The sequence below is a fragment of the Chiloscyllium plagiosum genome, chromosome 2 (assembly GCF_004010195.1).
Source record: "Chiloscyllium plagiosum isolate BGI_BamShark_2017 chromosome 2, ASM401019v2, whole genome shotgun sequence".
In the NCBI taxonomy this organism is placed as follows: Eukaryota; Metazoa; Chordata; class Chondrichthyes; order Orectolobiformes; family Hemiscylliidae; genus Chiloscyllium; species Chiloscyllium plagiosum.
This window is the reverse complement of record NC_057711.1, coordinates 145,475,907-145,491,567: the sequence shown is the minus strand read 5'-3', so window position 1 is coordinate 145,491,567 and position 15,661 is coordinate 145,475,907. Positions and strand designations below refer to the sequence as shown.

The following is a 15,661-nucleotide window of genomic DNA, read 5'->3' as shown; positions in this document are numbered from 1 at the left end:
TGATAAATTAAAAGAAAATAGGAATCAGTGTAAACTGACAATGTGTAAAAACAAAAAGGAAGAAATTAATGAGTAAATTTGGATGCCATAGAGACAGGAGCAACTATAATGAGACATAAGCAATGAGGTTGACTCCCAACTACTCCCTGAAATGGCCTAGCAAGCCACTCAGTTGTATCAATTGCTACAAAGTCTCAATAAAGAAATGAAACTGGACGGATTACCTGATGTCGAACTAAACACCGGAAAAGTCAATGGGAAGGTTCTCCTTCCTTCCTTCTGGGGGCTGTGCCAAATTGGGTTCTGTGCCATTAAGTTCCTGGTCTCATTACAGCCTTTGTTGAAACATGGACAAAAGAGCTGAATTCTAGAGGTAAGGGTAAAAGTGAGATCCTTTGGCGCCAAGACTGCAGGGATAAACTCTCTGCTGCTTGGAGATTTTGCTGGCATATAGGAAGATGGTTGTGGTTATTGCAGATCAGTCATCCAGCTCTTCTCTACAAGAGCTCCTTGGGATAGTATCCTAGCCCTGCCATCTTCAGCTACTTACTCAATAACCTTCCCTCCATCATAATGATTGCACAATGTTCAGTACCATTCATGACTCCTTAGATATTGAAGCAGGTGATGTCCAACTAGAATAAGACCTGGACAAATAAATGCTGGTCAGCCAGGAACACCCACATCCTACAGTATCTAGGCTTGGACTGACAAATGGAAAGTAGCATTCACGCCACACAAATGCCAGGCAATGACCATCTTCCGTAAGCAACAATCTAACCACTGGCCCTTAACATTCAATAGCATTAGTATTACTGAATCTATCGATATCCTGGGAGTTACAGTTGACGAGGAACTCAACTGGACTCCCCATACAAATACAGTGGCTACAGGAGCAAGTCAGAGTCTGGAATTGCTGTGCTGAGTCACTCCCCAAAGCTTGTCCACCATCTACAAGGCTCAAGTCAGGAGTGTGATGGAATAATCCCCAGATGCCTGATGTGTGCAGCTCCAATAATACTCAAGAAACTTGACATCATCCAGGTTAAAGCAGCCCATTTGATTGGTTCCACATCCACAAGCATCCATTCCCTCTACTACTGATGCTCAGTACACACTGCTGCTACTATCAACAAGATGCTTTGCAAAAATTCACCAAAGATCCTTGGATAGCACCTTCCAAACCCATGAACACTTCCATCTAGGACAAAGGTTGCAGCATACATGGGAACACCACAACTTACAAGTTCCCCTCCAAGTCACTCACCATCCTGATTTGTAATATGTTGGTGTTCTCCACTGCTGGAGAGTCAAAATCCTGGAATTCCCTCCCTAACGGCACTGTGGGTCCATCTACAGCACATGGACTGCAGTGCTTCAACGAAGCAACTCACCACCACCTTCTCAAGGGCAAAAAACTAGGGATGAACAATAAATGCTGGCTGGCCAGTGACACCCATAACCTACAAGTGAATTTAAGAAAAAAAGAAATGGCAGACATTTAACAAATACATTGTCTCAGTCATTGGAGGGCTGAATTGCCTACTCCTGCTCACATTTCCGATATACTTATTATGTTGGAAGACAAAAAGAAAACATAGTCTAGAAATAAGCAGAATCAAAGATCCTGTAAAAGTGAGGGGCTCAAACATAACTGCATTCATAGAAAAAATGTACTGGGAAGATTAAAGAGACTAAAGCTTGACAAATCTTTGGAACTGATTGCCTACACCCACGAAGTTTCAAGGATGTTTACTGAGATAGTTGATACACTGAAACCAAAGTCTCTTAGAGACTGCTGCACACATCAAATCCCAGTGGATTTGAAGGTTGAAGGTAGCAGGCATCCTGCTGATCAAAAAGTGAGGGAGTGAGAGAACTGGAAGTTATAGCTTAGTTAACTGATATAAGCTGAATGGTAAATGCTGGAGCTTATTATGTGGGGATGACAGAACACTCAAAAAAATCAGGATGCATTGCAAGAAATCAACACTAACCTATGAAAGAGAAATTGTGTTTGATAAATCTTTACGGATTTTGAGGATTTAAGCTGTTGGCTGAATAGGGGAATTTAGTGGACGTAGAATATATGTATTTTCAAACAGCATTTAATGACATGCTGGCCAAGCGATTATTATACAATGTTCGGGCTCATGAGAAAATGGGTGATATATGGCCATTCTGACCATAAACTAATCATTGTTAGGTTGGCAGACTAACTATCAGTGTAGTGCAAAGATCAATGATTGGGCCTTAGTTAGATACAATCTGTATTAATGACATAGGGCACTGGAAGTATCCAAGTTTGCTGACGCTGACAGTAAGGAAAATGCACGGGTGCTGCAAAGGCATTAGGTAGGCAGGTTAAATTAATGAGGTAAAAACAATGACTTTTGTCCGAAACGTCGATTTCGCTGCTCGTTGGATGCTGCCTGAACTGCTATGCTCTTCCAGCACCACTGATCCAGGTTAAATTAATGAACAAGTATGCGACAGCTCGAATGTATGTAAAGAAATTTGAAGTCATCCACTTTAGTAAGAAAAATAGTGAGAAGCTAATAAGTCTACATATTCAATGGGACCTGGATATCCTCTACATGAATCACAGAAAATTAGCACGCAGGTACAAAACGTAGTTGGGCAGCAATGTTTGTGGTCTGTTGGCCTTGATCACAGGGTTTCAGAGAAAATAAATCTTACAGCCTACTGAGTAAAGTTTTGGTCTCTTTAGGAAGGATCAACTTAATTGCCTTAGAGGGAGTGCAATCAAGAATGACTATACTAATTCTTGGTCTGAGAAGATTATCCTGTAAGGAGGGATTAAGGTAATTTAGGCTGTTGTGTATAGAATTTAAAAGAATGAGACGTGATCTAATTCAAACAGAACAGAGACAGAATCTTGTTGTAGCAACGAATATCCCAGCAACAGGACTTGAGCTCAGAAGTGGAACATCTGGTTACACAAAATTAAACTGTGGCTTGACAACATGCCATGCATTTCAAGGGGCTAGTTGTGTGACGGGTAGGAAGGAGATCACCAATTTTGTGTTCCTAGGTTGTTTGAAGATCTGTACGCCATATTTAAGTGCACACATAGTCACCACAGAGTGGCTCCTTAGTACCTGCACCTCTGTCAACGTGGGCCTTTGAACCGTCATCCTTGAATTTCCTTCTGTCACCCTTAAAATATCCTCTCTTGTTCTTGATTCTACCTGCATCATGATTGACCTACATTCAATTACTCATAATCTTCCCTCTGTTATGCTAGAGCTGCGTTTGAAAGAGATGGACATTCCTTCAGTTTTCTACTTCTATCCCTCTATCTTCAGCGATCCTATTTAGGGCCACCTCAGACAGACATGTCCTCACCTCCCTGGGCAGCTGCCATCTGAGCTTAGTCTAACAGCTTGGCATCTTCTCCCCAGTCCAAATGTTTCCCTATACAAGAAAAGCAGCTCTCTCTTACCTGGAGGCAAGGTAATGGGGTTAATTTTCCATGACCACTCCTGTGACCATTGCCCTCCATCCCCATTTCCAACTTACCTGACACTGGGTCAATTGAAGACTCCTTATACCCCATTCTATTTTTCCAGTATTTTTTTTCACCTGCCAGGAAGGTAGGTAATTAGGCTCTTGGTGGGTTGAGGCCCTTAACTGGCCATTAGTTACCCACGTGAAGGCCTTAAATGGTGATGGAGTCAAGAAAATTACCTTTGGATCTTCTCGCCTAGCCCTTAATTGCTGAGGTGGTAAGAAGGCCGTAGCTCTTAAAGGTCAACTTGCTCAATTATTTGCCTTCATTTCCCTCCTGGGAAAGATCAATTACACCCGAGGTATCACAGTCTCAGAATAAGGATTGTCATTTAAAACTGGGATGGGGAGAAATTTCTTCATTCAAATGTTTGTAAACCTTTGGAATTCCCTACTGCAAAGGACAGTGGATGTTGAGTTGCTGAGTATATTCAAATCATAAGTAGTTAGACTTGTGGATTTTAAAACAAAAGGAAATTGAGGGAAATCGACAAAGGGAAATTGATTTATAAGATTAGATTACATTACAGTTACAGTGTGGAAACAGGCCCTTCAGCCCAACAAGTCCACACCGACCCGCCGAAGCGCAACCCACCCATACCCGTACATTTTACCCATTACCTAACACTACGGGCAATTTAGCATGGCCAATTCACCTGACCTGCACATCTTTGGATTGTGGGAGGAAACCGGAGCACCCAGAGGAAACCCACGCAGACACGGGGAGAATGTGCAAACTCAATAATATAATTGTCTCACAGCGCCAGAGACCGGGAATTGAACCCCGGTCTCTGGCGCTGTGAGGCAATTATATTATTGAATGATAGGGCAGGTTCAGTCGGCTAAAAGCCCTACTCGGGCTCCTTTTCTTGTGATTTCATGACAGCTGGTGTAAAGTGGTTGAAGTTGAAACTTCTGCAGGAATATAATACAAAACCTATGTTGTAAAATGGTTTGTGGAGCAAGGATCTTGCAAGGATGTAAATAACACCACTGGCAAAAGCTTGCTTGACTTTCATAAACACATCTGATAACTAATACTATTATTTGCTGGCTATACTGTATATGGATGCCAAATACTCTAATGCAAATTGATTTTGCATACAAGAAAAAGCACTTGCAGAGACACGTGGCAGTGTAGGTGTTTTAACTTAGCCAGTGTCAACAAAGCCATTTCAAATATCATTGTTCTATTTCCACACAATAATCATCAGCTACTAATTGTTTAAACTTACAACTGAACTAATTATTTAAAATTCTTGTATTTTGAATTTAATGAGCTTATTAAAATGAATTAGGAAGAAATGCATTTTCCAATTAAAATTATAATTTTGTTAAAATCAGTTTCCTTTATCGCTTTTTGAGCAGCAATTGTTCATGTGCAGTCACTTTAATGTAGGGATTGCTGCTCTGTTTGAGATGCTGACCTTGACATAAGTGACACCAACAATTTGGGTTCAATTCCCACACAATCTGAGCACTCTCCTCCTCAACTTCTCCCCTCGCCTGAGGCATGGAGACCCTTAGATTAAACCACCACCAGTCATCTATCTCTTATGAGAGAGCAGCCCTATGGTCTGGACAGACTATAGCGACTTTATTTTTACCATTCACAGGAGATATAAAAGCACAACTCCTCTCATTTGGACTTAGATACTCCCAGAACACTACAGAATAAAAACAGGACAGCCTCCCCTGTCCCTATCCAATATTTAACCAACTGCAATAAAACACATTATCTGTTTGATTTTCATTGCAATAATGGCACTTTGCACAAAAATGCACAAGATCTTCAGGTCATGAAAGTTCTTTATCAATGCCAGTTCTTTGTAATATTTAAATAAAGAAAATGATGATAAGTTGTATGATATGTGAAATGTGTCTATCATTTTGTGAATGTAAATCCAAGAAACATTTTAAAATCAGTTGCAGATGCCCTTTAATAAGTGGTAGAATATCATGTTGTCCAGTAAAGGTGGAAGACCTCTGACATGAGATTACTACTGTTGCTGCAGGCAATCTACATGTTTCAGAAAGCTGCAATTCTCAGCATGCTCCCTGAACAAGACATTCAAAACACAGGCGAGAAAGTGGAAGAGCTGTTCAGGTGAGTGAGTGTTTCATTATCATTATCAGAGTTCTGACTTGATATAGAGTCATAGAGATGTACAGCAAGGAAACAGACCCTTTGGTCCGACTCAGCCATGCTGACCAGATATCCCAACCCAATCTAGTCCCACCTGCCAGCACCTGGCCCATATCTCTCTAAATCCTTTCTATTCATATACCCATCCAGATGCCTTTTAAATGTTGCAATTGTACCAGCCTCCACCAGTTCCTCTGGCAGCTCATGCCATACATGTACCACTCATTGTGTGAAAAAGTTGCCCCTTAGGTCTCTGTTATATCTTTCCCCTCTCTCCCTAAACCTATGCCCGCTATTTCTGGACTCCCCCAAGCCAGGGAAAAGACTTTGTTTATTTATCCTGTCCATGCCTCTCATGATTTTATAAACCTCTATAAGGTCACCCTCAGCCTCTGACACTCCATGGAAAACAGCCCCAGCCTATTCAACCTCTCCCTATGGCTCAAATCCACCAACCCTGGCAACATCCTTGTAAATCTTTTCTGAACCCTTTCAAGTTTCACAACATCTTTCCAATAGGAAGGAGACCAGAATTGCACGCAGTATTCCAACAGTGGCCTAACCAATGTCATGGACAGTTGAAACATGACCTCCCAGCTCCTGTACTCAATACTCTGACCAACAAAGGAAACCATACCAAATGCCTCCTTCACTATCCTATCTACCTGTGACTCCACTTTCAAGGAGCTATGAATCTGTACTCCAAGGTCTCTTTGTTCAGCAACGCTCCCCAGGACCTTACCATTAAGTGAATAAGTCCAGCTAAATTGTTGAAGTAATGTATGAATGAAACGGTCTGCAGCTGATCAGGATCACTTGTGGCAAACATTTAGTTCCTCAAAAAGGAAGGCTGCCCAAACAAAACTATTTGCAGTTTTGGGTTACCTGATTGAAATTCTGACTGAGATTTTTTAAGTACTGCATTGTATTCCACCATTTCTTTCTGATACATGGCCAACTGAGAAGATTGTTTAGTAAGTTTTTTTCTTTGATTTAACTATGATGAGCAGTTGAGGATCATGCAGTGATCCCAAGAATTAATCATGCTTTTTTTAACAAATTCAAGAAAAGCACCCTAAATAATGTATTAGGTCTAACTTGTTAAGTCCTGCAGATATTGTAGACAAAATCAAATGTTGGCACCATTGTCTTTCACCTTTTCCCAGGTACTGTACTCAAGAACAAAGTTTGACTCCTTTCTCCTCTATCCGCTCCTATATCTTTCTGTGTGGCACTGAAGCCAGCCTGCATCCTGTTTTTAATCCTACAGTTGCATCGAACTTAGTTTCTATTCTTCTTCTTGACCTTTAAGAGTATGCTGTAAGGCAGTACAGCTCACTGAGATTCTGTTGGCTCTTAGAAAAGGCTATTCATTTAAGTTTGCTTGCCTAATCTTGTCCATAGCTCTAAAACTAACACTGATTCTAACCTCCATTCCTCTGCATCTTCTCCCAACTCTCAATGATACTGTCGAAAGCACAGTGAAGCATTTTGGGAGGATTTACCACACCACACCATGACTGCAACTTGTTGCTGTTGTTCTCTTTCTGCAACCAAAATATCTTGCTTTTTTCATGAAGAATTGCAATATTTATTTGATTATTGAATCTTCTGATCCATGACTTTTATTTGGATTGCAGAAAAGTTGAAGGTCTGAAGCAGCGAATTGCTGGAAAATCTATACCCACAGAGAAGTTTGCAGTGAGAAAAGCCAGGCGCTATATGTCACCAAACCCTGTTAAACTGGCTGTGCCTTTGCTGGTGAGGAATTTTTTGTTTTGATGCACATTTTTCAGATGAAATAAATTTTTAAGATAAGTAGGCTGGGAGGGGTAATGCCTCAATTCTGTCGGTTCAGAAGCTGAAGTTATTGGTTGAATGTACTGAGAGCCACTGAACAGGAATGACTCCTTTTTCAATAGGACCAACTTGGCATCTTCACTCAGGTCCAGCAAGTTTCCCTGTTGGAAGGGGAATTTCACAAAATTTAGAAGATTAGAATCCCCACATTATGGAAACAGGCCCTTCAGCCCAACCAAGTCCACACTGAGCCTCCGAACAGCAGACCCATTCCCTTATCCCACATATACCCCTGACACTATGGGCAATTTAGCCTGGCCAATTCACCTGACCTGCACATCTTTGGACTGTGGGAGGAAACCGGAGCACCCGGAGAAAACCCACGCAGCCACGGGGAGAACGTGAAAACTCCACACAGACAGTCGCCCGAGGCTGGAATTGAACCCGGATCCGTGGTGCTGTGAGGCAGCAGTGCTAACCACTGAGCCACCATGCCACCTATTCTTATTCTGTATCCACAAAATTTATTTTATGACCATTTGCCCATAATTCTGGAATGAACTCATTCTCCATGCAATTAAGATTAACACATTCCTCTGGAAAAATGCACAGTTATGTGCATTGGAACTTCATTATGTGGAAAACTGGATTTAGAAATGTTGTTTTTGTTAAAATTGGTGTGTTCAGATCTGGATCATTATCCAGTATTTTGTTTAACAATTCATTTTGAAGCTTTTCGCTGTAAAAGCTGATTTCCTGTACTATGTTTACTATGATGCATTACTGTATAATGCAGCACAGGAACAGGCCCTTTGGTCCACCAAGCCTGTGCCGATTCCTAGTCCTTATTTGGACCTGCTTCTTATTGCCCATACGTGGTTTCTATCCCTGTATTCGCTTCCCATTCATGTGTCTACCAAGATACACCTTAAATGCTGCTAACATGCCTACTTCCACCATCTCCACTGGCAGTGAACCTGTTCCCTCTTGTAGTTGATCTTTCTATCCTGGGAAAAAGCCTCTGACTATCCACCCTATCTATGCCCTCAAAGTCTTGTAGACCTCTATCAGGTCACCCCTCAGCCTCTGTCTTTCCAGTGAAACAGTCTGAGTTTATATCTGAAGCTGAGGTATCCAATTTGGACAAATGGAATCTTAGTGCCTTTACGATGTTTAATTTTGAAATTTGCACTCCCCCAACTAAATAAAATCCATTAATGAATTAACTAGAATAAGTGGGAGTCTAAAAAGCCAGGGACAGTGAAGGAAAGGACTCACTGCAAGTATGATGACAGTAAATTCTGAGCAGAACAGGATATTAGTCTTCCCAATATTTGTTCTCCTGACCTCAGCAAAAGGGTGGTATGAGCCCTGAATCCTGAATCTAGTTTTGATTGCTGGGGCTATTAGTCAATTAAAGCTTAAATGCCCCCTCACTCCACTGATGGATGTCAGTGTGTCCCATGTGTCAAGTGTTACTAATGCAGTGTTAAATCGTGGACTATGAATTGTATGAGGAGTTTCCCTAATTTACAGTGCTTCATTATTTGCCCAAGTATATTAGCTGCTATATTGTGCGTCCATTGCAAAAAGATACAGAAATGCCAGCAGGATAAAAGCCCGGGTCGAACTCCTGCAGCATTTTCTATCCATGCAATGCCATTATAAGTTGTGAGGCGGAAGGCCATCACCTCCCATCCTGCCTCCAAATTGAGGCCCTCACGTGGCCAATTAATGACTACTTAACTTTATCCCTTCAGTGGTGGTATTGACCAAAGGCATTTAGTACCTGATCAAGGGAGGTGACATCAACAAACAGAGTTGGGTGGGTGAGGGTGGGGTGGCCCTGCTGAGAGCCACCCTTCAATGTCCTGCCACCGATCACAAATAGCGTTATCTTGCAAAACCACTCTCACCATTTCTTACCTGCCGCTTGGGTTGCTCTTCAACCTTGAAGCACCCAGTAGGTGTCATTCTGGTAACAGCTACAGCCTCCCCTATAGTGATTGGCTAGCTGCTCTTGGTAGGAAGGATTTCCATTCCTTGGGTCCTAGATTGGGGAAAGACTCACTACTAGCCTGAGTGGCATTCTCAAGGAGGGGACACTGATCTCCCACTGACTCTCCAGCTAGCAGTCCAGCCCAAAGTATGTGAATAAATAGATTTCGTTTAGCTAATTCAAAGGTAACGAACAGATTGATGACATATCGTCAAAGGTATCGCCAGACAACTTAGTTCGAGTCAACTAACGCTTTATTTGTTATTTAAAGCAAAGATTAAAACCAGCTTCAAGCAATGACGTTAGTTATCTTTTTCTTAGAAGATGGGCATTGCTGTCAACATGGGCATGTATTGTCCATCCTTAGTTGTTCCTTAAACTGCTGTGATCCATATGGTGAAGGTACTTCCACATCTCTGTCAGGTCAGAGGTTCTAGAATTTCGACTAAGTGGCAGTGAAAGAATTTGATGAAAAATGTTCAAGACAGTTTAGTGTGCATTTTGACGAAAAACCTGGAGGGAAATACATTCCCTTGTACCTGCTGCACTTTTGCAAAAAGACAGCAGAAATTGCAAGATGGTAGATGCTGTGGAAGAAACCTTGGCAAGTTGGAAGTTTGATTTGAATTATACAATTTCATTCTATTACTTGGTAATATTTATTGATTATTACTAATTTTATAAATACTGTAATCTATTTCCCCGACAGGAAATGATGTACGTGTGGAATGGATTTGCAATACTGGGTAAACGAGCAGACTTGACTGAGAACATGCTGGTTACAATAGAAAAGGAAGAAATAGAGTTACAAAATCACCCCAGTGAGTACATTGTAATGTTGCACACAAAGCACATGTCTAGTATGTTTAAAAACACCACTCAGAGAGCAAATCAGACTAAAACACTTGCCTTCTTACCTGGCTGAGTTCAATGGTCTGCGAGAAATGCATTGTTTGATCAATTTTTTCTGTGGATTGCTAAACGTGTGGAATAATTAGAGGAAAATACATCAGAAACAATAAATAGAGTTAGAAGTGAATTCTGGAAGGTCCTGCTTTGGATATGGTTACCTTGGATATTCTCTGCTCCAATAACTGTAGAAATGGTAATTTTGCCTCAGAAACTGACCAAATCTAATTCATGCCTGGTAGCCTTTTGCAGGGAAGTACACATGTAAAGATTGGACAATGATGTACATTGTCAAAACTCATCAGTGATCTTTGTGTCTGCCTCTCTCTCAGTTAATTTTTTTTTCCCTGCTCATCTCAGTTAAATTTCCTGACCTTGTCTCAGGCCACATCTGAAGAAAAGCCAGCTGGCAGATGTTACTGATGTGGCTTGGTATTGTTGAGCTCACTCTAGTAGGGAACGTAAATACAATTAGGACATATTCAGAATATGCAGGATATTAAATGTAAATTTAAGGACAAAATACTGTAAGCTATAGCGTAACAAAACAGATATTACAGCTGATAGTTTCAGTTTCAGTAACAATATCAATATCTCGATTACAAAAGTTGTTGAACTTTCTTCATTGTAATGATTCACTTGCCTCCAAAGAGCCTGTTGAATATCAAGCAGATGATGAGAGTCTGGTACAGCTCCTGAAAGGGCTATGTCTCAAGCATTTGGGCCGCCTCTTACAAGCTGAGCTCTGCTTTAATCAGGTGATTCAAAGGTAAGGTGACTTGTCGAAATACTTCTGGAGAATTAAAAAACCCATTTATCAAATAATCATGTTGTCAGACAGGATAGAGATACATCAATGGATAGTCAGTGCCTGGCCCTAGATAGTTAATTGATAGAATGAGCAGATAAAACATGCAGTTGTAGTCAAATATACTTAAATAAAGAAGTGCAGCAAAATTGAATTAATTTTTTTAAAAAGTTCTACTAGGAAAGAATTTATTCAGTATTTAAACGGATACGTTCACACCAGCATTGAAACACAATCATATCCAGTAATACTGTTTAAATCTCTGTTGTGTATTAATTTGTGTATACTTTGCAACAGAAACTTACATTTATATAGCATGTTTAGCAAAAAAGAAACACCCCAAAACACTTTATAGGATTGTCGATATATTTAATCAACCTGCTCAGATATGTCTTGATACATGTCTCGGCCAGGTTTTGACTATCACTGTGCAATCTCACAAAATTGGTTCTCATTCAAAGATCACTCTGGGATGGCAGATCCTTACTGACCTCATATTCTCTTCAGCTGTCATGCTCTGTGTTGCCAAAGCCAATTCCAAGCTTTATTTAGTTCTTCTTCAAGCACAACATTAGCAAATAAAATGGTAGACCCCAATGGAAACATTGTTGACTATAATGTATAACTTTAAACTTTATTTCTTTATTTTTCTACTTAATATTAAGAAGGACTTTGATGTTTAACTTTATTTCTATATTTTGCTACTTCGTATCTAAGATTTTGTACCCTGATACCTTTGTACCTAAGATGGCGCCAGGAATGGCGACATTATACACTTGTACTCCTGTATTTCTGTATTTGAGTAAACATGACAATAACATCTAATTCTAAACTGCCTTACTGAAGATTTTAATTTTGATAATGCAGTCATTCTGCTATCCAGCATTAGACAAGCTACTATTAGAGATCAACTGAGAAAAGTAAATAAATAATCAAGAGTATGAATCTCCAGATTTATGTTTTTCCTACAGGTTTTAAATTGTTGATTTCTGGTTGTCTGGCATCTGCACTTCTCACACATAATAAACACTTACTTAATTTACTTTCATTTACTGTGACATTTGGGACTGTGGTAATCTATTCAGACTTTTGTAGTATCAGGAGCAGTGCGTCAATTTGAATATCTTAAAATGCATAAAGGATGGAGTTTGCTTTTTGATCGTTGTGTATTCAGGATTGTGTTTGTAAATATTTGAGCTTTCTGTTTTATTTACGTAGTGAGAAGAGGATAAGATATGACCATTATTTGGTGCCATTTACTCTTTATGAAATGGGATTGTTATACAAACAGCAAGGACACAACGATAAAGCCAGAATGTACTTTGAAACTGCAAAGTAAGTGCCATAGAAAAATATTAAATTTACAACAGTATTATCAATAATTAATTGATTGCTTTTCATTTCTTCTTCCTTTATCTACCTGGGGGATAAACCAATTAACAAAAATCATACTGGAATTCCAATGTTCTTTCTATATCCTGTAACTGGAATGGGCTTTTTCTCTGATATCTGAATTGACCACTGGTCCTCTTCTCTAGTAGAGAAAATGGGAAGATTTGAATTTCCGATAGTAACATGAGTGATCTTGTGATGTTCCAAAACATTCTATAGTGAGTGAAGTATTATAGAGTCATAGATATGTGCAGCATGGAAACAGACCCTTCGGTCCAACCCGTCCATGCCGACCAGATATCTCAACCCCATCTAGTCCCACCTGCTAGCACCCAGCCCATATCCCTCCAAACCCTTCCTATTCATATACCCATCCAAATGCCTCTTAAATGTAGCAATTGTACCAGCCTCCACCACATCTTCTGGCAGCTCATTCCATACAAATACCACCTTCTGTGTGAAAAAGTTGCCCCTTAGGTCTCTTTTATATCTTTCCCCTCTCACCCTAAACCTATGCCCTCTAGTTCTGGACTCCCTGACCCCAGGGAAAAGACTTTGTCTATTTACCCTATCCATGCCCCTCATTATTTTGTAAACCTCTATAAGGTCACCCCTCAGCCTCCGACGCTCCAGGGAAAACAGCCCCAGCCTGTTCAGCCTCTCCCTGTAGCTCAAATCCTCCAACCGTGGCAACATCTATGGCAATCAATTTGCACACAGATGCAAGTATGTTCCACAAACTTCAATGAAATAATTATAAAGCTATCTGTTTTAGTAATGTTAGTTAAGTGGCAAGTATTGACCAGGCCACCCGTGTTGATCATCTTGTGGTGCCATGGAAGCTTTTCGAGGAGAGGGCTTATGGGACCTTGATTTAAATTTTCATTCAAAGGATGGTGTCTCTGTTAGCACACTACCTGTATCTGAATTATTTACCTTTCCTCATGAAAACTACATATTTTAATTTCAATTATTGAAATTTACTCTTAAAATAAACACTACCTTCACAGATATACGGTCAATTTGATTCATTCTACATAGCATTAGGAATTGGTCTGGCCCACTGAACACATTGAAGGCTATTGTTTCTGATAATACCCCTGTTATAATGATGGAAATTTTCACCGGAACTAATTGTGTATCTGCTTCTATCTGAATGTGAAAAATTATTCTGATGTGCAATGAATTTTCCAAGAAGAAACATGGACAAGAATATTGCTTACTGAAAGAAAAGGACAGAAATGTTGAACTTCTCACCATCATGAATGTTTTTATCCATGCTACTCATATCAGCTCACCCTCCAGACTGCATAATTTATGGCATGCAACTTGGCCATTGCAGATTCAGGGTACCTGGTCTTGAAACAGACCAGGCCTGCCACTGACATGAACATACAGATGTTCCACAAGTGACTTACCCATTCCATGATCTCAAATTAAAATGAATACCAAATGCCCAATATATTACCTTCACCCTCACTGGATGCCATTTTTGGCTGGAGATTCAACTGGATTCAAGCAATCAGGGAAGACTCAATCCATGATAGTTGATTTAATATTCCTCAATATTTGTCCTCATAATTGAGTTGCAACTTGAATTTGCATTGGGTGAATGTCAAGAGGACTTTGGCTTATGATATAAACAGAACAAAACACTTTTCTCATCCAATTGAATTCTACTTATGCTGACATGTTAATACAAAGTTTATCAAAATGACTGGCTGAATATATTGCTATTACCTGTGAGTGTGAAACCCTCAGTTTAGGGTCAAAGGTTATCTATCCAACCATCATTGTTCCCTAATCTTAGTGCCTGAAGTACTACAAACCAGAGAGATTTCATGGGGTTATTAAATATATTTGGTATTTCCAACCATATGACTCTAAGAATGGCCATGGAAAAATATGCACTCTCTAAATTATACCAAGAAGGAGTAATTCTTCATTTCCTTGCTTTGCACTTAATGCATTCCTATATTTTCTTTTCCTATACTGCAGGAATAACTACAAAGACTATTCAATGGAATCTAGGTTACATTTTAGGATCCATGCTGCACTGAACAGCTTGAAGAATTCCCCTACCTCAACACCTTGACCAGTTCCTCAGAATCAAATTCCTGAAGTACGTTGCAATAAATAAATATGTGTACGGGTAGGAGTGATATGCAAATCACATACTAGAGCAAATTAATGCTGACATAATCTGCTGTCTTAGAAGTATTCTGAATGTAGTAATACGTCCCCCTTTTCCCATTTTACAAATTAGCCAGGGTTTTTTCTACAGTGCTGTAAAATGTGTTCAACTCTATATATCCTTGCATAAAAATAAAAGTCAGAGTTTTGTTCTTTATCAAAATCACATTTACAACCTTTGTTTTTACTTGAATGTGGGCAGGAAATGCTGGTGCAATAAAGTTAGATATTGATTCAGGCAGTTCATTTAAAAAAAAATTAAACATTGCTTTAAGCGTTCACATGAACATAGAACTGAATATCTTGCAACTTGAATGGAAGGATTAAAAAAAAACTTGCAATTGTTTAAAAAGAATCTGAAATAAAAGCAGAAAATATGAATGCTCGATTTCTTTTTTATGATCTGAAAATAAATTGATATTCAGCTGGAACCTTTCATTGGAATAGAGACTCACCATTGAAAATAGTACCTTTATTTACTACTGGTGGACTTGTTATATATATCCAGCATTTTCTGTTTTTATTGCAGTAAAGCCTTACTACATGTGCATTTTCTCAGCATTATCCTGGAATTATTAGTTACTGAAAAAGTAAATTGTAATTGGAATACATTGGTGCGCATGAGCTTGCGGTAATAGATTTACTGTACATTGCGCAGCACTTATTATGGACTGATCAATGACTTTATGTCAACTCTAACTAAGAATGAACAATCCAAGACTGAAAACACAAGACCCAAGTAACTGAGTATGTGTGTGTAGTTCACTCACTTGAGCAATCCAGGTTTCCAATCCCAGTAATTTGGTCATATTTCTCCACTTAAGTGTTTAATACTGTGGTACTGGAGATTTTTTAAATCTCTATCTTGTTCTGTTGCTTTATT

General features: G+C 39.6%; 1 protein-coding gene across 5 annotated transcripts in view; it reads left to right on the top strand.

The window, feature by feature from the left end:
- LOC122564973 (tetratricopeptide repeat protein 39B) overlaps positions 1–14,935 on the top strand; it is a 102,572-nt gene extending 87,637 nt beyond the window's left edge. For all 5 annotated transcript variants that reach the window (XM_043720582.1, XM_043720574.1, XM_043720557.1 and 2 more), the window contains 6 exons: positions 5,547–5,638; positions 7,318–7,438; positions 10,186–10,297; positions 11,037–11,154; positions 12,412–12,528; positions 14,584–14,935. In XM_043720582.1, coding sequence (XP_043576517.1) covers positions 5,547–5,638; positions 7,318–7,438; positions 10,186–10,297; positions 11,037–11,154; positions 12,412–12,528; positions 14,584–14,680 — 657 coding nt within the window. In that variant the 3' untranslated portion in view covers positions 14,681–14,935. The remainder of the gene's footprint in view (positions 1–5,546; positions 5,639–7,317; positions 7,439–10,185; positions 10,298–11,036; positions 11,155–12,411; positions 12,529–14,583) is intronic.
- Positions 14,936–15,661: the final 726 nt, after the last annotated feature.